This window comes from Saimiri boliviensis, chromosome 14, assembly GCF_048565385.1.
Source record: "Saimiri boliviensis isolate mSaiBol1 chromosome 14, mSaiBol1.pri, whole genome shotgun sequence".
NCBI lineage: Eukaryota > Metazoa > Chordata > Mammalia > Primates > Cebidae > Saimiri > Saimiri boliviensis.
Genome location: NC_133462.1, coordinates 82,133,729 through 82,157,587, shown reverse-complemented (window position 1 = coordinate 82,157,587; position 23,859 = coordinate 82,133,729). Strand labels below are relative to the sequence as shown.

At 42.9% G+C, this 23,859-nt stretch overlaps 1 protein-coding gene across 1 annotated transcript in view; it reads right to left on the bottom strand.

Moving 5' to 3' along the window:
- Window positions 1-12,983, bottom strand: part of KCNK1 (potassium two pore domain channel subfamily K member 1) — a 57,970-nt gene extending 44,987 nt beyond the window's left edge. The window contains exon 1 of the mRNA XM_003940802.4: window positions 11,762-12,983. Within this exon, the coding sequence (XP_003940851.3) occupies window positions 11,762-12,656 (895 nt within the window). The 5' untranslated portion in view covers window positions 12,657-12,983. The remainder of the gene's footprint in view (window positions 1-11,761) is intronic.
- Between the last annotated feature and the right edge of the window lie 10,876 nt (window positions 12,984-23,859).

The window sequence follows — 23,859 nt, the reverse complement described above, 5'->3', positions numbered from 1 at the left end:
GGCTACATCAAAAATACAGTACTTGAAGAAAAAAAATAAGATGTTTAGATTGTCAATGATGAGCAGGGAGCCAGCCCTATTATACTCATGGGATCCTTTCAAACAGGAAAGCAGCAAGGCAGTAAAAATGAAAATCACCTGGGCATAGGTGTTTTTCTGAGAGTCACATGAAAATTTGCCCATCTATTACAAACTGTAAAAATTGTCAATGTGTTTATTTGAACCTGACATACTCCTAAAATGTTTAGATTGTTTATGAAAAAAATTCATGTTTTTCCTACTTCCTAAAAAAGGAAACCACCTAGATTCATTCTTTTGTGACTTTATTTAATATTAGCTACTCCTTAAAAGGGTACCAGAGATATCAATTTGTTCTTTGAATTACATAACATATAATTTTCTATTAAACTATTGTATCAAATACCAAATGTCCTACTCTTAATTTTAAGAAACTATGAAGCAAATATACTTAAGGGATTTTTCTTTTTCTTTAATATTACAAACAACTTTTTGTAATATTAAATTAGAAAACAATATTACAGTTTAGAAATTCTCTCTTAGCCTGGAAGTATTTAACATTGTTGTGAAATGTATTCATTAGCAGATGAGCCCAGGGAATTCACATTCTCAATCTGAATTACCTCTTCTTTCTTTTCTACTTATTGACAGTCTATTTCTTCTTCAAGGCCAAAATCAGATATCACCCTCAAAAGCCTTCTTCAGCCTCTGCAGTGTGTTAATGGATGCATGTGATATAACATGACATCATGGCATGCTGTACCAACAGAAGGCACTGTCAGCTACACTCCAAGTGTGGCCCTCACCACGCCCCGTGAGGGTTTACTGTGTGCCTCGTGTAGACAGATCCTCCTGGACACCCAAAAGAGATCTCAAGTTCAGCAGGTTCCAGACCCTACTCCAGATCCTGATTCTTCATCCAGCACCTGCTCCTTCCATGGCCTTCCCTTGGTCTATAAAGAAGAACCACATTGCCAGGGGCTTAGACCAGAAACCCTGGGGTCATTCTTCACTCTTTTTTTTTTTTACCCCTCACATCCAATCCATCAGCAAAGCCAGATGGTTTGGCCAATAGCATGGATCCAGAATCTGACCACTTCTCATCACCACTTTCCTGAGCCACTGACAGGCGTCAGTGGTCCAATGACCACCTGGGTCACTGGAAGAGCCTCCTTTCAGGTCTCAGCCTCAGCCTCCTATACCAGCCAGAGTGAATGTGTTGGCACAATCGGTCAGATTGTGTCACCCCTTGGCTCGAAACCTCCCGGTGCGTTCCCCCTAGCTCAGATAAAAGCCAGATGCTTTGCCTAGGACATCGGACAGCATCTGCCCCTCCCCTTCTTCCTGACCTCATCACTCCCCTCTTACTCAGCTCCAGCCACAGTCACTGTCTAGCTGCACCTCCAGTAGGGGCCTTTGTTCTAGAACACAGCTCCCCAGGAAACTGCAGGACGCACTCCCCACCTCCTCCAACTCTTTATGTAAATGCCATTTTCTCAGTAAGGCCTTCCCGGACCACTTTATGGAAGATTGCAATCCTGGACTCCGCCCCCTTTCACCACACACTAATCACATACTCCCCGTCTCCTTTGCTCTGCTATGTTGCTCCTGAGCCCTTATCACCACCTAGCATCCTGTGCTTTTCCTTTAGTTATCTTCTTGTTTACGCTGGAACTCAGAATATGATAACCCAAATTAAGGTGTCGAAGCAAAAGTTTTTCTCTAAACTTCTCCTGCCCTCCTGTCTCACACTTCATCTTCCCCCAAGGCTAACCATGGAATCTGGAATACCTCTTCCCCAAGGTGGATCCTAGAAACCAGAACCCCTTTTCCCCAAAGCCAGCCATAAAACCAAACAATACTCCTCTAACTTTTTCTCCACCTTTCTGTGTGAAACTGGCCAATGAACTTATATGACTCATCTTGTTTGACTGTAGCTCATAAGAATCCCCATTCCAGAGAGGGTGCAGCCCCACACCCAGAAGGAAGGAATGCATGCTCATAGAGGCCCAGAAGAATCTAGACAGGCCTTGCTGGGCTTCCCCACTCAATCTTATAAGAATTAGATCATTCCCTTTTGGTCCAATCATATTTTACACACCTGTTTACACTTTGTTGAACCTAAGCTCAAAAGTGGATGGTTTCCCCTGCATTTTTGGGTCATTCTGAAGGCTGCCATGTCACATAAACTATGATCAAGTAACTGTATATGCCTTTTCTCCTATTAATCTGCCTTTTATCAGTTGATTTTCAGTGAACCTTCAGAGGGTGAAGGAGAAGTTTTCTTTTGGCCACTCTAATTGTATCTCCCTCCTCCGCCCAGACTGGCACATCCAGGAGGGCAAGAGTGACATTTCTTTTTGTTCCTAGCCATATCCCTAAGTGCCTGGAGTAGTACCTAGTCAACCCAAGTGCTCCACAAACACTCATTGAGGAACAAATGCCTCTCTTCTCTCTAGATCACTTAGGGCCTTTGTGATGCACTGAGTATATATGACCTCCCTCAGATATCATTGTTTTTATACCAACAGCTTCAAAAGTCATTTTAGCAATGTGGGCCTCTGTTTCCTTATCAAGAGAATAAAGTTATATCTAAGGTCTCTTGAATAGAAGTAACACCCTCAGAACATTACTCATTTTTCAGAGAAGGATATAGATTCAGACATTTGAAGAACTGTGCCTTAAGTTGCTCCTTCTGAGCACCTGCTGAGTGCTAGGGATGTCAAGTGAGGCCAAGACAGGTGCTATGGGAACCAGGTACCAGATGACAACAGGTGTTATGGGAACCAGCAGGTAGAAAGCTAAGTGCCATGGAGAAAGATTGAGAAGAAATGGAGGAGGGGCTGGAGCGACAGAACCTGAAAAGAACCTGCTTCTCAGCAGCCCGAAGTCCTGTGTGTGCCTGGCTCAGCATGTCCTGGGAAGCACGCTTCTCTAGGATAAGGCAGTTCTGACGCCTCCCTTCTCAGTGCATAGTTACACTAAAGATCCTTCAGATTCTATTCAGACAAAATGATGAAACCAGGTACTAATAACTGAGTCTCTGAGGCAGCAGTAGGCGGGCTTTTATTTCACAAAGTACGTCAATCCCAGTAGGAGGAATTAATGCCAATGTGCCTGAATAAACCCCAGGAGGCTTCAGTGAAGCAGAGTGAATAGGGGACTGAGGCATCAACTTGAGTAAACAGCTTAACTCAGCTCACAGAGCCGCCCACATAACAAGGGACAACTGTAACAACTGGAGCCTCCAACTCCAACTCCATTGACCACACTCACAGAAACGAAAACTAACAGGTTTTACTCTCTCTAAATCCCTTAGAAACATTCTGCTTGCTTTGTTTTGTCTTTTGACTTGAATAGTTTTAGGTTTACTTTCTTCTAAAGACAGATGTTTTGACAGGGTGTAGTGTCTTATGCCTGTAACCCCAGCACTTTGGGAGGCAGAGGCAGGCAGATCACCTCAGGTCAGGAGTTCAAGACCAGCCTGGCCAACATGGCAAAACCCTGTCCCTACTAAAAATACAAAACCTAGTCAGGTGTGCTGGCATGGGCCTGTGATCCTAGCCACTTGGGAAGCTGAGGCAGGAGAATCCCTTGAACCCGGGAGGCAGAGGTTGTAGTGAGCTGAGATCATGCCAGTGCACTCCACCCTGGGTGACAGAGCAAGACTCTGTCTCAAGGGAAAAAAAAAAAAGTTTCTTTCTTCTTTTTAAAATGGACACATAATAATTTTACATATTTATGAGGTGCACAGTGATACCACAATATATATAGTGTACAATGGTGAGGTCAAGGTAACTACCATATCCATCATCTTAAATGTTTAGCATTTCGTTGTGTTGGGAATATTTAGTATCTTCCTTTTAGCGACTTGAAACTACATATTATTGCTAACTACAGTCATTCTACACTGGTCTAGAAAACCGGAACTTATTCCTCCTATCTAGCTATAATTTTGTATCCTGTATCCAGTCTCTCCCCATCCCTTCTCCCTGTGCCCTTCCTAGGTGCCAGTATGCTCTGGTTTATTTTTTACTTCTATAAAGCCAATATTTTTTTTTTCCTTGCTAACCATTTCCATTTGTTTTCATTATCTCCCATTGTTTCTTTTTGAAAAGATAATCCCAGAAGTTAGTAAATTAGGAAAACTGTTTGAGATTATTTTTTTTTTAGATTCCACATATGAGTGAGAACATGTTGTATTTAACACTCTGTGCCTGGCTTTCTGACCTCTGAATGCACCAGCCATGATTTCACCAACTCTGAGTAACCTGGAAGCTTTCTGCCTAAAGCCCTTCCATGGGTACTAATAACTGAGTCTCAGAGGCAGCAGCAGGCAGGCTTTTATTTCACAAAGTACGTCCATCCCAGTCAGAGGAGCTAATGCAAAAAGTTACTCTGATCTGGGATCAAGCAGACAGTAGCAAATTAAAAACACTGTCAATGTCTAACCTAAGCTAATTAAGCTCATTAATATGATATAATCGACTGTTTTACAAATGAAAGAAGGCAAACATGAACAGCAGTGGAGAGTCACAGATAAGCCCTGCCAGTCTGATTCAAGTTCAGGGAGACAATCCCACAGTCCTTTCAGGTGCGTAAATTCTACTCCTCCAACTCCCTGTTCTCCTTCTTCCTCTATTCAACCTCACATCAGGATCATCACCTTACAATATGCTGCTGACAGAGAGTGGGCCACTCGCTTTGAGGACTGGACAAAGAATAAGGGTTCTACACAGAAGAAACTAAGAAATCAGAGTACGAACTGAGTCTAGGAGATAGATGGGTCATGGGAGTCAATAAAACACCCCAAAGTTGCTTGCTTTCCAATAAAGAGACAACCTGTATCTCCTGCCAGGAATAAGCAGCCTGGGTATGACACAGGCAATGCAGACCTTTAGCACCTTAGTGTTTCCTGGATTTGTCAGTAATGGAATCAGAAGATGTCTCTGGACAATAAAACACAGCACAGTGCAACTCCAAGGATGTCAGAGCGTATGAGGCAGATGAGATTTCTGTCCCTGAAACCAACCTTGTAGTAACCTGAACCAAGTGGAATTGCCATTTTTGTGGGTCAAAACAATCGAGTGTCAGCAATTCACATACTTCAAAGACAGTAGACACACACAGCAACAGTCCAATGAGCAATGTCATAAAACGACTTGTTCTGAGAACACCGGAGTTCTCATTAGGTTACTGGTTCGATCAAAGATTCTGTTCCTGATAGGACTTACAGTTATGTCATAAAAGCAAAGATATCATTTCTTTCAAGTTATTGATAATAGTAGCAGTATCTTCCAGGGGCTATAAAATAGGCATATATAACAACAAATTTATAGTTTAAAAAAATCCAAACCTTCAAAATCCTAAAAACTGATATGTTTTATAGACAGGTATGAGTTCAAAGATTTAAACACTAAATATCTGTTGTCTTTGACCATTTTTGGGTGGAAATGTTTCCAGAATTTATTATACATTTTCCTGCCTTCTTAAGTAGAAACATGATGAGACATTTTTCTTGATGATTCAAGGACATGAATTACTATATTGTGCTCTAAAACAATGATGCCCCAATCAGGTATATAAAATTGTTTGTTGCGAGAGTAAAGACTTAAAGATTCTGTCTCTTGTGCTCCATTATTTGTATGGTTTTTGTGCAACTAAATTAAAACTGTGTACCTCTACATTAGTTTGCTAGGGCTGCCTTAACAAAATATCACAAACTGGGTGATTTAAACAGAAATTTATTTTCTCAAAGTTCTGCAGGCTTCAAGTCCAAAATCAATGTGTCTACAGCCTTCATTACTTCTGAGGCTTCTCTCTTGGCTTGCAGATGGCCGCCTTCTCACTGTGGCCTCATTTTAACTTAATCACCTCTTTAAAGATGTTCCCTATAAATACAGTCACATTTTGAATTACTAAGACTAGAATTTCAACATAAGGACTTGAGGGAGACAATTTGGCCAATAACAAGCTCCTATGCCCAGATGCTATTAGAGCTCAGGTTCCTAGATAAACCTGCATTCAAATCAAGACCATGTCACTTCCAGCTCTGGGACCTCGGTAGAGAAGTTGTTCAGCCTAAATCTCAGTTTCATCTTCTGTAAAGTGAAAACAATGATACCTACATCTCATCAGTTTACTGCAATGCCTGGAAGAGAGTATGTGTAAACATTGCCTCACACATGTAAAGGGTTCAATAAAGGTGCTATTTCAAAACAAAATTTTATTTTGGAATTTTAAAACTATCCTTTTATAACCTGCCATGTATGTTCCCCTATAGCTGTGCCTTTCCCTCTGTAATCTATTAAATTATAGGCTTGAAAACCAGGTAATTAAACTTCTAGAATTAAATGTAAAGGCCCAAAATCAAGACCGGTGAATACAGAGCACAAACATCCAAACATGGGATTTTGGATCTCTCTTCTGGCTGATACAGTTTGCTTGTTTAATTTTATGTAAATTCTATAGCAGATCTAGTATTTATTGCACATTTTAGATAAGATAATCACAATTATCTAGTGTAGCTTTGTCACCACTAAAGGAGGAAAAAAAACAGTGTCATAAATTGGATCACAAGTAAGTGACATCTGAAATAAACCTTTGTTTTGCAAGTGGTTGGTGGTGATACATAATTTATTCAATGTTGCATACCACTTAAAACAACAGCACAAAAGAAGTCTGAGAAGCTGAACTGTCTTCTACAAAGTCTGCAAAAAGGAAGTGAAATACTCAGAATACTCTTAGCTACCTTTCAAGTATCATTCTGAAGCGGATAGCAGCAATTTTTTTTTCTGTCAGGCAGTAAATGTTTTAGGTTTTGTGGTCACATGGTTTCTGTCCAACTATTCAACTCTGCCAGTGTAGCTGGAAAGCAGTCATAAATGATACAGAAGCAAACAGGTGTGGCTGAACACCGATAAAACTCTTTATGGACAATGAAATTTGATTTTCATAAAACGTGACTGTGTCGGAAAACATTATTTTCTTTCTTTCTTTCTTTTTTTTTTTTTTGTCCCAACCATTTGAAAATAAAAGCCATTCTTAGCTCAGGCAACACAAAAACAGGTGATGGGCCAGATCAGGTCTGGGGGCCCTAGTTTGCCCACTTTGTTCTATTCTAAAAGCTCAACAGGTATTTGTTGATGGCAACAACATATTTCTACTACTGAAAATAATTTGAAAACTAAGAATCAGTCTAGCATCCCCCATTGCCTCTTCCCATCTTCTTTGTTTGAAAATTACCTATGTTGTAGCAGCTCCCTACCCTGCCTTAATCAAAAACCACTGTAAATCAAGCCCAATTAAGTTCACTTACCGAACACTATAAACGGAGTTTCAATGCATCTCTTCATAAACAGGGATAAAGCAATATCTTGACTAAAGGCACCAGGGCTACCAATGACAGGAACAGGGGCCAGGCATGGTGGCTCATGCTTGTAATCCCAGCACTTTGAAAGGCTGAGGCAGGAGATGGCTTGAGGCAACAAGTTTGTGACCAACCTGGGCAACAAAGCAAGACCAACCTCTCTACAGAAAAATTTTAAAAATGGCCAGATGCGGTGGTTTGTGCCTGTAGTCCCAGCTCCTCAGGAGGCTGAAGTGGGAGGATCAACTGAGCTCAGGAGTTAGAGGCTGCAGCGAGCCAGCATGGTGCCACTGCACCGCAGATTGAGTGATAGAGCAGGAACCTATCTCCAAAAATAAAAGTTTGTATACTGCGTGAATACAAAAACTGCATTTTTACCAAATAGTCATGGTCACAATATGGCCTTGCTTTGGGGATGAATAAAGAAGTAAACTTTAGTAAATCAACATCACAAAATGTTCTTAAGAATGAATGACACTGCCCAAAGTTTTAGATGGCTACTAAAGTTTAATAATTATTTCTTACTTTCCAAGTATCACCTGGACATTATTTCCCCAATGCTTGGGAAAAAAAAAAAAAAAAAAACCCACAGCATAAAAGTTCTGTAATGCTTCCTTTTTTTTTTTTTTTTTTTTTTTTTTTTTGTATATGACTCTTCTTTCTGAAAAGCTCAAAACTGTCTTGTACTTTTTCACCTGTTCTCATATGATTCCTAGGCGATTGTTGCTGTATCTTTTAGAACAAAGGATGATGGAGTTCAGGATATGCTACCCCCAAACAGGGCACCTTAGCATTTGAGAAAACAGCAGAAGCAGGAAGGTCATTCTCATCTTCCTCCCAACCTTCTCCCCTGAAGCTCTGTCTTTCCTTTGAAGAAGACCCTCATTCCAAGGAAACCCACCTTATACCTTGAGAAAAGAAATATCTTATCTTTGAAGACACAGAGATGCCAAGAAGAATCTGAACAAAAAGGCCTTGCTAAATTCCTTCAGTTTATTTGCTTTTTAGATCATACCCTCTTTTTTATTTTCTCCAAGACAGAGTCTTGCTCTGTTGCCCAGGCTGGAGCACAGTGGCACAGTCACAGCTCACTGCAGCCTCAAACACCTGGGCTCACACAGTCCTTCCATTTCAGCCTTCTAAGTAGCTGGGACTATAGGCACATGCCATCACTCCAGGCTAATTTTTTAAGTTTTTAGTAGAGATGAGATCTCGCTCTGTTGCCCAGGCTAGAGTGCAATGGTGCAATCGTAGCTCACTGCAGCCTTGAACTCCTGACCTCAAGCAATCCTCCGACCTTGGCCTCCCAAAATGCTGGGAGTACCTGTGTGAGCCACTGGGCCCAGCCAGATCATACCCTTCATTCTCCAATCATTTTTCTACACAACTGAACCTAAAAATACGAAAGCTTCCCTGTTTCTTTAGGTCTTCATTTCTAAAGGTTTCTATGTCATGTAAAACTTGCATTAACTAAATGTGTGTGCTTTTATCTTGTTAATTTGTATTTTATTAGAAGTGAGTGAGAAATCTTTTCTTCTCTACAAAGGAAAATAAAAAGATGTTAAATTGTTTGCCGGAAAGAATTCAGAGTTTTGGTAAAGCAGAGAATGAGAAGAACATTGCTGAATTACCAACCTAAGCTTTCTTCCAAATAGACCATGAAGACTTTACTCAGTTCCTTCCAGAAATGGAAGTGTGGACCTTCCAGGGGTGAGAAGATTCTGACATAAATACTCTCATGGGCCTGTATTACAAGGATGACTACCAATAATAGCACCTTTGTAATGCTCATTGTTAGCATTCTGGGTGAGTCAAAGATTGCCTGTACTGGTTAACTGGGTAACAATAATCTCAGTGACTTGCCATCCAAAGGGGTAGAAGTGTTAAGAAAAGAAAAAAACAAGCACAACATGTCTAATATCTATCCCAAAAAGAAAAGGGATTGCAATTCATTTTATTTGGCTGGTACTTTTCCAGAAAATATTTTCCTAGTAATGAAGCATACCAGCTTTACTCTAAAAAAAACTGTGTTTCCAGCAAGCAATTTAAAATATTGTTTCCAGCAAACAATTTAACATCCCTTTATTGCCCCTTGTTGGGAAGAAAAGATTTCTCACCCAACATAAAATTCATGGCCAGGGCACCTATAATAATTTGAAGACTTTAAGCAACATCAAATGAATCAAATAATGGTTAATCATAATTTTGAAACCTTAAGAAATATCAAATGTGTCAAATAATAGGTCAGTACAAAGCCAACAGAAGAGTATTTTTCATTTAGAATAGTTGTATTCATATAACAAGAATTCATTGATCTGCTAACTTTACAAATCAAGAGGCACCTTTTTCATTGAGTTTATCCTTAAGTGCCCCTTGCACTCATTTCCTAAATGAACACTTGTTTTGCATGAATGCAGACTTTCTTAGGAACTACAATGTAATCTGAATACCAATAATAAGATGTCTATTCCTACCCTACCCCTTTCTTAAATAGAAACTGCAACTTTTTCTAATTCTCCTCTGGGAAGAATATCTCATCTATTCAAGATTATAAACTAATTTTTAACATTTAATTAGGTGATTCGATGTGAAGACTATGCATGAAATCATCATGAAAAATCCAAGAAAAAAGCAAACTTTTTCCTTGAAACTGCTCTTATTCCTGTTCTATCTTCACATTATCACCACACTCTATACTCATTCCGTGAAATGTTTACCCAACACTGTGACCCAGCTGTAAACTTTCTGTAGCCCCGTGGAAACACTTCTGGGAAGAATGAATGACTCTCAATATAGAACAAACATACTCCAAAGGAAAGGAAAGGTGACTTCTAAATGATCTGAGGAACAGAGAGCTAGGTAAAGACAATGGAAGCAGAGTTATGGAACAAAAAATTAAGTTGTATTGGCAAGGGAACAGGCATTCTTTGGAAAGCGAGATAACAGGTCTGTCTGGTCTAGGCCTACATTTAACACAGTTTTTTCCGATCTCACAATACAAGCTAGAATTCCACTTCTGTTTATTTCAGGGTAAAGGATTCACCCCAGACCTTTGAATAATTGTTTCATGTGATCTACATGAATAGTGTATTATTACTCATTACCAAGTAATTACCAAGACAATCAACTAGATATAGCCCAAAGGGAATGATATATAGTAATTTGGGTGGTGGGGAGCGGGTAGAGAGGAAGGAAGAGTTGGGAGTCACACAAAGGGAGGTGATTCACCTGTAAAGGTTGAAAGTCAGGGGTGACAAAGTGTTCCTGGCAGAGAAATCACAAGGCCCAGGTTCCTGGACGACCCTGGTACTAAGAAGTGTGTGACCTTGTGCATGACATCATGGACTGTTTCAAAGATTGGTTCTCATGGATCAAAAGAAAGGACTGTGCTGAACGCTCTTTGAGATTCCTTCCAGTGTCCAAATACCAATTTATGTCTCCACCTAGGTTATGTGCCTTACTAGGTCTGGTTGGGGAAATTCGGCCTTCATCCATCTAATATGGCACAGTGACCCAGCCTGGCCTCATCCTTCACCTGAGGACGCTCCTCCATGGCAGAGCGCCCCGCGGGTGAGTTGCGCGGGGACGTGGCGCTTCGAAGTTTACGGGAACCCTCGCACACCTGAAGTTGAAGAAACTGCTGAATCAGGGTACCCCCATTTAGTCAGATCTTAGGCAATCCGATGCTCCCTTTGCTCTCCCTCAACCCTCCTCCTACTCTGAAAAGAAACCAGATCGGCCTGTCCGCCCAGAGGTCACCTGGGAAGAGCAGAGTGATGTCACTCGGCTACCCCTAAAACTGCCTCCAAGGTACAAAAGAGCTGGAATATCTGTTTAATCCAAAGCGACGGGCAGACTCCGGAAGGTGACCCTCTAGAAGGTATTATTACTAGACTGTGCAGCGTCGGCCTCTGGGATGGGGTCAGGAGGAAGGTGAGCGCTAGAGCGTTTCTATCACCCCGCTGCCTCGCCCGCGCCGCGACCAGGTGCTGCTACACATCCAGACCCCATCGATTGACTTAGGCAGGGGATTACAAAAAAGAACTCGGTGGGGAAGGAAGCCCCTGCAGCCACCCAGGCCGAAGTTAGGGACCACTTCCCCAGAGTTATAGACGGCGACAACCAAGTCACGTCTGGAGCCACCTCTCTGGCTTCCGCTCCGCCGCGCTTGCCCTCCCCGAGTCACTGCGGCAGGGGTCGGGGCGCCAGAAAGGGGAAGGTCGGAGGGTCGCGAGCACAGGAGGGGGAGTCCCGCTGGAGGCGCCAGGATGGCGAAAGGTGGGGGATGGGGTGGGAGGGTCAGAGGGGCCCGGGGCTCCGGGGCAGGGGGTGCGGGGTGTGTGCGAGGCGGCCGGGGCGCGCAGGATACCCTACCTGTGGTGGAGAGCACGGTGCTGGCGAAGAAGAGCGCGGAGGTGAAGTCCCAGTTCCAGTTGCCCGAGGCGTTGCTGAGCACCGACACGCCGTAGTTGCTGGCCTCCAGCACCCGGCCCAGGAACTGCTCGAGCTGCTGCTCGGACAGGCACTCGTGCTCCTCCAGGAAGCGCCGCTTCAGCTTGCGCAGCTCCTGGCGCAGCAGGTCCTCGTAGGGCAGCTCCACCGACGAGAAGACCACGGCGCCGAAGACCAGGTAGAGCAGGTAGCCTAGCACCAGGAAGCCGAAGCACCAGGCCGAGCGGTGCCGCTCCACCAGGCGCACGCAAGAGCTGCCGGCCAGGGACTGCAGCATCTTCGCCGCCGCCGCCGCCAAAGCCAAGGCCAACGCCGCAGACCCGCCCGAGCGCTGCCCGCTGCCCCCTCCGGCCCCGCCGCCCCCGCCCCCGCCCGGGCCCGGCTCCCGCCGGCCGCACGCTCCCCCGCGCGCCCGCCCGAGCCCGCCCGCTCCTCCCGGTTGCGCCGGCTCCCGGGGATTGGCTCGCTCGGGCGTTGTTTCTTTTCCTTCTTTTCCTGTTTCCTTGCAATATAAAAAGCCCAGATGATGTGGCGCTGACGTGGTTGCCGGCTCAGGTAACCCGAGAGTCAGCGGAGACCGCGCGCAAACTTGGCCTGAGAGCGGGGGCTGGGCTGCCGGGGTCCGGGACACACCGCCCTCTACGCGGTTTTCAGAGGTGGGGCGGCCGCTCGCTGGCGCCCAGACCCCGGCCCGACAGCCACCAGCTCGCCCCCTCTCTCCCTCCCGACTCCAGTAGCCAAACTCCAGCGGATCGCGCGCCGCGTGTGTGTGTGTGTGTGTGTGTGTGTGTGTGTGTGTGTGTGTGATTGCGCACATGTAGTGGGGGCCGCTTCCGGGCAGTGCGCTGGCGGTCCAAACCCCCTGTCGGAGCTACTCCTGTTTCCCACTTACTTTCTCCTAATCAAAGCCACTATGACAAACAGCAAGCGCTGAAATACTTTCCTTGTCTTTTTGACCGAAGGGTTGAGCAATCTGCTGCCAGTAATGCCCGTGAAAATACCAGAACCTCAGAGTCTGAAGGCACCTTGAATCAGTCTCCTCTCCCACCCATCCCCACACAAAGAGGACTTCAGAGTGAAGGAGAGTCTCAGAGAAGTCCTATGTCTAAGCTGGAATTTTAAAAACATGACCTTAGTTTTACAGTGTCAACTGCCAGAAGAAACTGAGCTTTCCCAAGTGATATTTCTTTTTAAAGTGACAAAAATGTGGACAAGGGTCAGCGAGCTGCCTGATTGTGGATGAAAATAAAAATTGGTACACCCTTTCTGGAAAGGCAGTTTGGCGATATGTCTCAAGAACCTTGAAAGAGTTTATGTGTTCTGATTTAGTGATATGTCCTAAGAAAAAACAATCAGAGAGGCACATACTTACAAAGACGGTTCATGGATGATATCTATATATGTATACATACAGTTGTATAACATACTGCATATACATGAGAAACACACACACACTGTATATGTGAAATGAAGACTCAGAACGATCTAAATATTCCAAAATAGAGAATGATAAAATAAGTTATGGCATCTCTACAGCATGGGTACCGTATAGACATTAAACACATTAAAGATGTGTCTGAAGACTATTGAAGCAAAACTGTATAGAATCTCTAATATGTGAAATATTTGTATTCAGTTACAAAATAAAACTATATCTGCGTTATTAATCAACTGCATAGGAATAAAACTGGTTCCTAGCAGTTGTCTTTGGGTAATAGTAAAGTATATAGATGACTTTCCTTTCTTGTACCTTTTGATATTTTTCAAATTTTCTACTGTGGATATATATTATTTTTGTAAACAGGAAAAACATTAAAAATAAATAAAACTGAATTGTATAATTAATCATTCCAACACCTGGCTGAACATTTGCTTACTTCACCAAAGTTCTCTAAACAAGTCATATTTTGTATTTTCGTAGAAACTCATGCAAATGTCTAACCTCCGTATCAGTGCTTTTTCACTTACCTCTTACATGACTCAAAAGATTGAAGCCAGCCCTCCTCTTTACTTCTCTGTCCTTCAGAATTTACTCATCAGCAATCCACTTTTTTCCTTTGCTGTTACTCCCGAGGAAAAACGCACCTCCTTATTTTCAAGATGAAAGGAAGCACTTAACCGCTCTCAGTCCTCAGCCTCTGGGAACCCTTCCCCAGCAGCGAGTGCCCTAATTTTTTAGAACTTGAATTCTTCCTTCTCCCTCAAGTCTCCATCCTACACGTCTTTCCATGAAAGGTGCTCTATAACCCTTGCTTGCCCTATCCTATCCTTGATGTTTTGCGTCTTTGCCCTGTTCAGAGACCTCTTTGTTCCTGAGGCTACCCCCAGCTGTAGCAGACCCTCAGAATTCTCCTCCTGCCTCTCATGATCATTTTTCTCCCTATGTCTCTCCTTGCCTGATTCCTTCTGCTTGGACAGTTCCTCCTCCATCTCCATCTGTAACACAGTTTATATCCTTCAGGACCTCTCTCACTCATGAAACCTCTGATGCCCCAACAGGATGTGAGTTCCTCTTCCCAAGCCATACAACCCTTTGAATGCTAGATTGTGCGGGGTACTTGTGATGAACTGCAGGTGCAGATGTGGTTGTATTATCACATTAAAATGTGCATACATATCTATGACAGCTTTGAAATATGGTTGTAAATTCTTTGACAGTCCCTCACTGAAACGTACGGTTTGTGTCCCCTATCCTTGAAACTTGTGACTACTTCAACCAGCAGAGTACATCAGAGATGATACCAGGTGATTTCCAAAGCTAGATGATAAAAGGCCAGCAGCCTCCAGCTTTGTTCATTGGAACACTTTCTTGGAGCCCTGAGCCATCACGTAAGATATCTGATTACCTTGAAGCTGCCATGCTGGAGAGGCCACATGTAGGTGTTTTGAGTGACAGCCCAGTGTAGCCCAGCTTCCTTATCATTCTCACCAAGACACCAGATAGATGAGTGCGGCCATCTTCAACTCTTAAACCAGGGCTTCCACCTGCTGATTACCACTGGATGACTTGCCTGTGTCTATGCACCCAGGAACTTAGAAGAACTCCAAGCTGAGCTCTGCCTGAATCCTGACATATCATCCGATGGCTGTCTTAAGCCATTGAATTTTGGGCTGGCTCGTTATACAATAATAGATAACTGGAACCACATGCATCGGAGTAAACTGAACTTTAAAAATTCTTATTCTTCAGATGAGTTTGCCATTTTCTTCATAGTTCACTTCTCTGGCTGAGACTCTGCCCCAGTTCTACATCACAATGAGGCCAACGATACCAAATACTTTAAAATCGTGTTCCCCTCAGACTAAAGTAGAAACTGGAAATATGGAGATGGTCTGATGGGGGCATAGATCCCATCCTGCAAGATGAGATAGGTTGAGTGGAGCCTGGATGTGGGGCTGGGGAATGCAAAGACTTCTGTGGTTCTGTCTCTCTGGGTTGGTGGGAATCCCTATAACACAGTTTGGCTGCCTTCCTTCCTCTTCCTGGGCTACTACTCTAGACAGATGCACCTGTCCTTAAAGAAATTAGCAATCTTGGAAATGTTAGAATTTTTTCTTCTAAAGCAGGCGTCCCCAAACTTTTTGCACAGGGGGCCAGTTCACTGTCCCTCAGACCGTTGGAGGGCCGCCACATACTGTGCTCCTCTCACTGACCACCAATGAAAGAGGTGCCCCTTCCTGAAGTGCGGCGAGGGGTGGGGGGGTGGATAAATGGCCTCAGGGGGCCGCATGTGGCCCGAGGGCTGTAGTTTGGGGACGCCTGTTCTAAAGTTTGAAAACTTTACCCCACATGATTTGTGTCTACCTCACTGCTGACTAGTTACTTCTCTCTGGACCTCTCAACATGGATTAAGGGACCATACAAGCTGACATTTCTGCTGACTCACCCCCACCTAGCATGCTACAGGCTATCCCCAAACATGTTTTAGAAGAGAATGGGAATATGGAAAAAAAAAAACCAAAAGAAGAGGGCAGAGACACAAAAGAGGAGATCAAGGTGGGGAAGGAGTGGGGGAGGAAAGAGAGAGGGGAAGAGGCCACGGCTGCTTTCTGCTTCCTGCATCAGCATTCCCTCTAACTGACATAATCTGTGGACCGGTGACAATGCTTTGTGAGAGACAAATCTTGGGCTTGGTACAGAGCCTTGCAAGTGAATCTGATGTAGAACTAATGATGTAAATGATCACTAGCGTGTTGTATGATACTTAGGCGCCAATGAGCTTAATGATCTCAACAGCTTTAGATGATGAGAACAATTTGTAGAGAGAGTGGTTCTACAGGAACTTTCGGATCAAAAAGTGAAACTCACAAATACAGGGTTGGAAAAATCCAATCAGCAACAAGTACAAAAAGTTAGCATTTGCAATTCTACCTCTGGATATGTGCCCCAAATAACTGGAATCGGGGACTTGAACAGATATTTGTATACCCATGTTCAAAGCAGCACTGTTCACTGTAACTAAAAGGTGGAAGCCACTCAAGTGTCCATCCACAGATAAATGGATAAAAATCATGGTACCTACATGCAATTATATAGCATTTGGTCTTAAGAAGGAAGGGCCGGGCACGGTGGCTCAAGCCTGTAATCCCAGCACTTTGGGAGGCCGAGGCGGGTGGATCACGAGGTCAAGAGATTGAGACCATCCTGGTCAACATGGTGAAACCCCGTCTCTACTAAAAAAAATACTAAAAATTAGCTGGGCATGGTGGCGTGTGCCTGTAATCCCAGCTACTCAGGAGGCTGAGGCAGGAGAATTGCTTGAACCCAGGAGGCGGAGGTTGCGGTGAGCCGAGATCGCGCCATTGCACTCCAGCCTGGGTAACAAGAGCGAAACTCCGTCTCAAAAAAAAAAAAAAAAAAAAAAAGAAGGAAGAAAACTGACACCTACTCTACATTGGATGAATCTTGAGGACATTATGGTAAATGAAATAAGTCATTCACAAAGACAAATACTATATGATTCTACTTGTATGAGATACCTAGAGTAGTCAAATTCTTAGAAACAGAAAGCAAAATGATGGTTGCCAGGGGCTGGGAGAAGACAGAAAGGGGATCATTATTTAATGAGTATGGAATTTCAATTGTTCAAAACGAAAAAAGTTCTGAAGGTAAATGGTGGTCATGGTTGCTTAACAGTATGAATGTACTTAATGCCACTGAACTGTGCACTCAAAAATGGTTAAAATACTAATTTGATGTTATGTGTATTTTATGGCAATTCTAAAAAAAAAAAAAAAAAGCATTTGGATTGACAGAGGGGTCACATGCATTAATAGTGAGCTGAAGCTCTTCCACCAACCAATGAGCTCCCAGGATCTATCTGTGACATGGGGTCCCTTGAAGAAGCAGACAGCCTCCATTTCCAGAGAGTGCTGGATGGTGCAGGTGGGGCCCAGTACAAGGAACCTGAAAGACCTGGCACAGACCCAGATGCGGGGCACCTGGCTGCTGATGGTCTGGAAATTCTGCTTCGAGAAGTGGCTGGAGGATTCCAAGTGCTTTCTCCAAGTAGAGAAAACTTAGAAGGATCTGGTAGCTGCATATGGGAAAAAAAAATGTGAGTTTATTTTGTATGTCTTCAAAGGGCAGTGCTAAGATTAAGGGGTGGAAGATACAGAGTGTAACATTTAAAATTCACAGTACGAGAGAACATTCTATTCATTTGCGTTGACTATCCATGGAATGGGCTACCTCTAGAAACAGTGAGCTCCCTGTCATGAGTGTTCAAGCCAAGGCAAACTGACAAATTAGAGAGGTGGAATGAAGAGCATTCACCTGATATCATTTAAGGTTCTTTCCAAGTCTGAGATTTTATGGTTCCAGCATCTACAAGGTCAAGGGCATGGGGAGGGAAAGAATGATCCAAAAAGTCACCCTGAGATGCCTCTGAAAATTTCTGGATTCACAAGCAGGGATGCCCGGAAGGTTCCAGCCCTGAGTCTCTGACTCTCCAGTGGTGCCACGTCCAGGTGTCAGGGAACACAGACAGAGCAGGTGCTCAGCTTCTCTGTCTCTGTTACCTTCAGCTGAGGGTGTTGCCAACTCTTATAGTGGTGGGAGGTGGCTATTCTTTGAGGCAATTCAGATCAGGGCAGTGACAGATGATGCTCCTTCAGGTCCTCTTTCTGCCCACACAGGCCCGTGGTGGCCTGTCCACTGGTGACCTGAGTGATACTTATCACTTTTCTGCCTTCATCCCTGTCTCTTACCCATGTCCTCCAATCACACTTTACCTATGAGTGTTAAATCATCATTGATCCCTACTCATCTCTCATTCAACACATGATCCATGAATATGAGAGGTAAGGAGAGAAAGGAATAGAAGAAAGGGATCTCCTAGAAGCAAGCAAAGAAAGATTGGTGAGAAACAGATCAAATGACAGCGGGAGGAGCTGAGGGTATTCCAATGCCTTCCACTGCTCTGCCCTGTCATGCATATTTGGAAGGTGTCCCCAGCCCAGCTATGCACTCCCCCATCCTCCCTGGCCTCAGAGTGCTCCCGTGATGAAGTGAGATGATCATGTCAACATTCACTCAGCTGCCTCATTGCCTTTTCCCAAACAGGCCATATGCGTCAGCAGCTTGGAATGGGCTCACCCATGCTTGTCTGCTCCCATGATTTAAGATGATGACTCTATCGGGGGCCTTAATGCTGAAAAAGGAAAACAAACAGAAGGTGGATGATATATGTATTTTTGCCTCCTGGAGCAGTGTAGCCTTGGCTGCAAGTTCTTATCAGTGTACTGAGTCTTATGGGCACTGGGCTGCCACCTGCACAGCAGCACCTGATCTGTCAGCAATTTGACAACACAGGACAACACACTTCATAAAGCACTGTGTCTGCATGTGACGCGTGTCAGCAGCGCAAACACAGGGCACTGTGTGGCATCCAGGAAGCTTTCCAGCAGACAGTAGTTTGATGCTGAAGGTCAGCTTTTTATCTTTTCCAGAACCTGCATACTCAGAAAGAAAATGTTGGGATCTGGGGACACTGGGATTCAGCACTCAATCCTGCTGAACTCTAGGGCTGGCATGAGATCTGCAAACACTCACTCCATACAGTTTTTAGTTTACTACATTAGTACCTCCCTTAGATCCTAGAATAGTTCTGTTCCCTCCCTATTGGTGCCGCTTTCACTTGAACGTTCCCCTACTTCAAGACCCCAGTCAAATCACCCCTTCAGATAACCTTCTTTAACTAGGCAAACACACAAAAATCCATCTCTCCTCTGTCTGAATTCATGCTACATGTGCTATCTGTTTGAGGCACTAGATCCCTATCATGTACCTCCTAGGGCTATTATTTTTATGAGCAAATGCATCGTCTCTCCACTAGATTGTACACTCTTAGGAGGAAACACATTGAAGATGTGTCTAAAGACTATTGAAGCAAAACTGTGTAGAATCTCAAATATGTGAAATATTTGTATTTTGTTACAAAATAAAACAATATCTGTGTTATTAATCAACTGCATAGGAATAAAACTGGCTCCTAGCAGTTGTCTTTGGGTAATAGCAGAGTATATAGATGACTTTCCTTTCTTGTACCTTTTAACATTTTTCAAATTTTCTACCGTGGATGTATATTATTTTTGTAAACAGGAAAAACATTAAAAATAAACAAAACTGAATTGTACAATTAATTGCTGCATCTGACTTCTTTTTATTTTCTATGGTATTCTTTCCTGTGACACGTATAGAGTCAATATTTTTCATTGTTTAACAAATATTCACAATAATTACACCTCCCTTAGGCAGAAATGTATTGTTCAATGGGAAATATTTTTAGAGCCATGGTCAACCACCCTGTGCTTATGCCATAAATATCTGTTACTGTATTTAATGTGAGGAAATTGGCTCTTAGCACAGGACTTGCCCAAGGAGCTCTAGACAGAGAATGATTTATTTGCGGAGTAATTCTGCTCTATTTGATTCTAGGATTCTCCATATATGGCTGATCCTTGAACAGCATGAGTTTGAGCTGTGCGAGTCCATTTATACATCGATATTTTGCAATAACTATATTGGAAAAAATTTCAGGAAACTAAAACAATTTGAAAAATCTCACAGATATTTCTAAACCTAGAAATATTTTTCAATTAAGAAAAATTTAGGTATGTTATTAATGCATAACATACATGTAGACACTATTTTATCACTTACTACCATAAAACACATGCAAACGATTATATTAAAAGTTAAAAATTATCAAAAGTTACACACAAAAAGGCCGGGCGCGGTGGCTCAAGCCTGTAATCCCAGCACTTTGGGAGGCCGAGGCGGGTGGATCACAAGGTCGAGAGATCGAGACCATCCTGGTCAACATGGTGAAACCCCGTCTCTACTAAAAATACAAAAAACTAGCTGGGTGTGGTGGCGCGTGCCTGTAATCCCAGCTACTCAGGAGGCTGAGGCAGGAGAATTGCCTGAGCCCAGGAGGTGGAGGTTGCGGTGAGCTGAGATTGCGCCATTGCACTCCAGCCTGGGTAACAAGAGCAAAACTCTGTCTCAAAAAAAAAAAAAAAGTTACACACAAATACTTAGACCATACACGGCACCATTTGCAATTGAGAGAAATGTAAGCAAATGTAAAGATGCAGTATCAAATAATAATTGCATAAAATTAACTGTAGTTAATTTTATGCAATTAAAATTTTTGTAGTTTACATTTTAAATTTATGTAGTTAAAAATGTTGTAGCCACCTCCTGTTGCTGTTGCAGTGAGCTCAAGGGTTGGGAATATCAAATGCCATGTGATGCTAATCATCTCTGCGTAAGCAGTTCATCCCTCCAGTAAATGGCATATTGCAGTAAAAAAATGATCTCGTAGTCTCACATATTTTTCATTTTGCGTAGTACAATACCATAAACCTTGATTAGCACCATGGGGCCCATAAAAAGCACCACTAGGAATGCTGGGAATGCTCATAAGAAGCAGAGAAAACTCATTACCAGAAAAAGTGGAATTGCCTAATATATATCATAGATTCAGATTTGCCGCTGTGTTTGTCCATTATTTCAAGATAAAAGAATCAAGCATAAGGACCACTGTAAAAAAATAAATGAAAAGGAAATTTGTAAAGCTATTTCTGCAGCTAAATTGGCACGTGTGAAAATCTTGCACTTTTTGCAAATTACCTTTTTATTTTATATTGAAAAGGCAGCAGCTGGGTGCAGTGGCTGGCACTTATCATCCCAGCACTTTGCAGTTTGGGAAGCCAAGGCAGGTAGATCCCTTGAGTACAGGAGTTCGAGACCAGCCTAGGGAACATGGTGAAACTCAGTCTCTCTATTAAAAAAAACACAAAAATTAGCCGAGCATGGTGGCCTGAGCCTGTAGTCCCAGCTATTCCAGAGGCTGAGGTGAGAGAATCGCTTGAGCCTGGGAGGCAGAGGTTGCAGTGAGCTGAAATCATGCCACTGGACTCCAGCCTGGGTTACAGAGTGAGGTACTGTTTCAAAAAAAAAAAAAAAGGAAGAAAGAAGAAAGAGAGAAAGAGAGACAGAGAGAGAGAGAGAGGAAGGAAGGAAGGGAAGGAAGGAAGCAGGGAAGGAAGGAAGGAAAAATGCAGTTTTTATGTGGGTGCGGAATTGTTTTAAACCATTGTTTACCTATAGACTCTAATATGACTTAACAGAAAGTAAACTTATTATATGACAACTTAAAGGAAAAGGAAGGTGAAGGATCTAAAGCTGGAGAATTTAATGCCAGCAAAGGATGGTTTGATAATTTTGGAAATCTTTCCTGCTTAAAAAATGTCAGGATAACGAGGAGAAGCAGCCTCCACCAGCCATGAGACAGTAGACGAGTTCCCAGACAGCAGTAAGCAAATCATGGAGGAGAAAGGCTATCTGCCTAAACAGGTTCTTCATGCAAATAAAAGTGCCCTACTCTAGAAAAAAAAAAAATGACACAAAGGATGGACATTTATTAGTAAGCAAGAGAAGCAGGCACCAGGATTTAAGTCAAGAAGGGATAGGAGACTGGGCGCGGTGGCTCAAGCCTGTAATCCCAGCACTTTGGGAGGCTGAGGCGGGTGGATCATGAGGTCAAGAGATCGAGACCATCCTGGTCAACATGGTGAAACCCCGTCTCTACTAAAAATACAAAAAAAAATTAGCTGGGCATGGTGGCACGTGACTGTAATCCCAGCTACTCAGGAGGCTGAGGCAGGAGAATTGCCTGAACCCAGGAGGCGGAGGTTGCGGTGAGCCGAGATCGCGCCATTGCACTCCAGCCTGGGTAACAAGAGTGAAACTCCGTCTCAAAAAAAAAAAAAAAAAAGAAGGGATAGGATTAACTCTATTATTTTGTTCAAGTACAGTTGTGTTTACGATCAGGACTGCACTTATCTATAAAGGCACTGCCCCTGAGCCTTGAAGGGAAAAGATAAACACCAGCCACTAGTCTTTTGGTTATATAACAAGAAGGCCTCCAAAAAGGACTGAAAAGTGGGAATGCTTTTTCTGGATTGGTTTTATCAGTTTTATCCCTGAACTCAGGCAGCACCTTGTAAGGGACTGCCTTTTAAAGTTCTTTTGATATTGGACAATGTTCCTGGACATCTAGAATCCCCTGAATTCAACATGGTAGACATCAAAATGGTCTAATTGCCCCCAAACACAGTGTCTCCAATTCAGTCCCTAGATCAGGGATTCGTAAGGACCTTTAAGACTCATTATACACAGTACACTATGGAGGGATTGTCAATGCTACAGAAGATAGCCCTTATAGACAGAACACATCATCTATTCTGTCTGGAAGGATTACACCATCAGAGATGCCATTGTTATTACAGAAGCGCCATCAAAGCCATCAAGTCTGAAACAACACATTTATGCTGGAGAAAACTGTGTTCAGATGCTGAGCATGACTTTGCAGGATTTGTGATAGAGCCAATCAAAAAAATCATAAAACAGATTGTAGACATGGCAAAAAGTTAGGGGGCAGAGGTGGTTTCTAGATGTGGATCTTGGAGGAATTCAAAAGCTAATAGATACCACACCAGAGGAACTGACAGACGATGACTTGGAGATGAGTACTTCCAAACCAGTGCCAGAAGATGAGAAAGAAGACAAAGCAGAAACAGCGCAGTGCCAGAAAACAAATTGACGATAGCCAGTCTGGCAGAAGGGTTCTGATTATTTGAGACTGTTTTCCTGGACCACCTATGCATGGGCACTGAAACAAAAGCAAATGGCAGAAGAAGGATTGGTACTGTATAGAATCACTTTTTGAGATAGGAAAAAGCAAAAAGCCAGAGGGAAATTATGACCTTTTTCCATAAAGTTACACCAAGTGTGCCCACCTCTGCCACCTTTTCTGCCTCCTTCACCTCTTCCACCTCTGCCACCCCTAAGATAAGACCAACCCTTCCTCTTCCTTCTCCTGCCCAGCGTACCAAACATGAAAATGATCCACTTCCACTAAATGAATAGTAAATATATGTTATCTTCCTTATAATTTTCTAACATTTTTTCTGTATCTTATTTTATTGTAAAAATACAGTATATACAGCATATAATATATAACAAATGTGTTATATATATTATATACAAATATATATGTTATATATATTATATACAAACATATACAGTATATAATATATATAACACATATTAACCAATACGTGTTAATTGACTGTTATTGGAAAGGCCTCTGGTCAACAGTAGAATATTAATAGTTAAGTTTTGGGGGAGTCAAAAGTTACATGCAGATTTTTGACTGCATAAAGAGTCAGTACCCCTAACTCATATGTTGTTCAGGGGTCAGCTGTATAAAAAAGATATTTTCGGTTCTATTTAACCTAGTGGAAGGCAAAAATCCTCCATTAGATGTTTAATTTTCAATGTCTGCCATGTCCTTAACAAATAATAAAGGTTGAAGAATAAACAGGCAGTTGATAATGGCAAAACCAAGTAGACAATTAACAGGCTGATATGCAAACTGCGAGACTGACATTCTAAGCCAGATCCTGTAGGCTTAACTACCACTTCCAGCCGTCTACTCTTTTGGGGA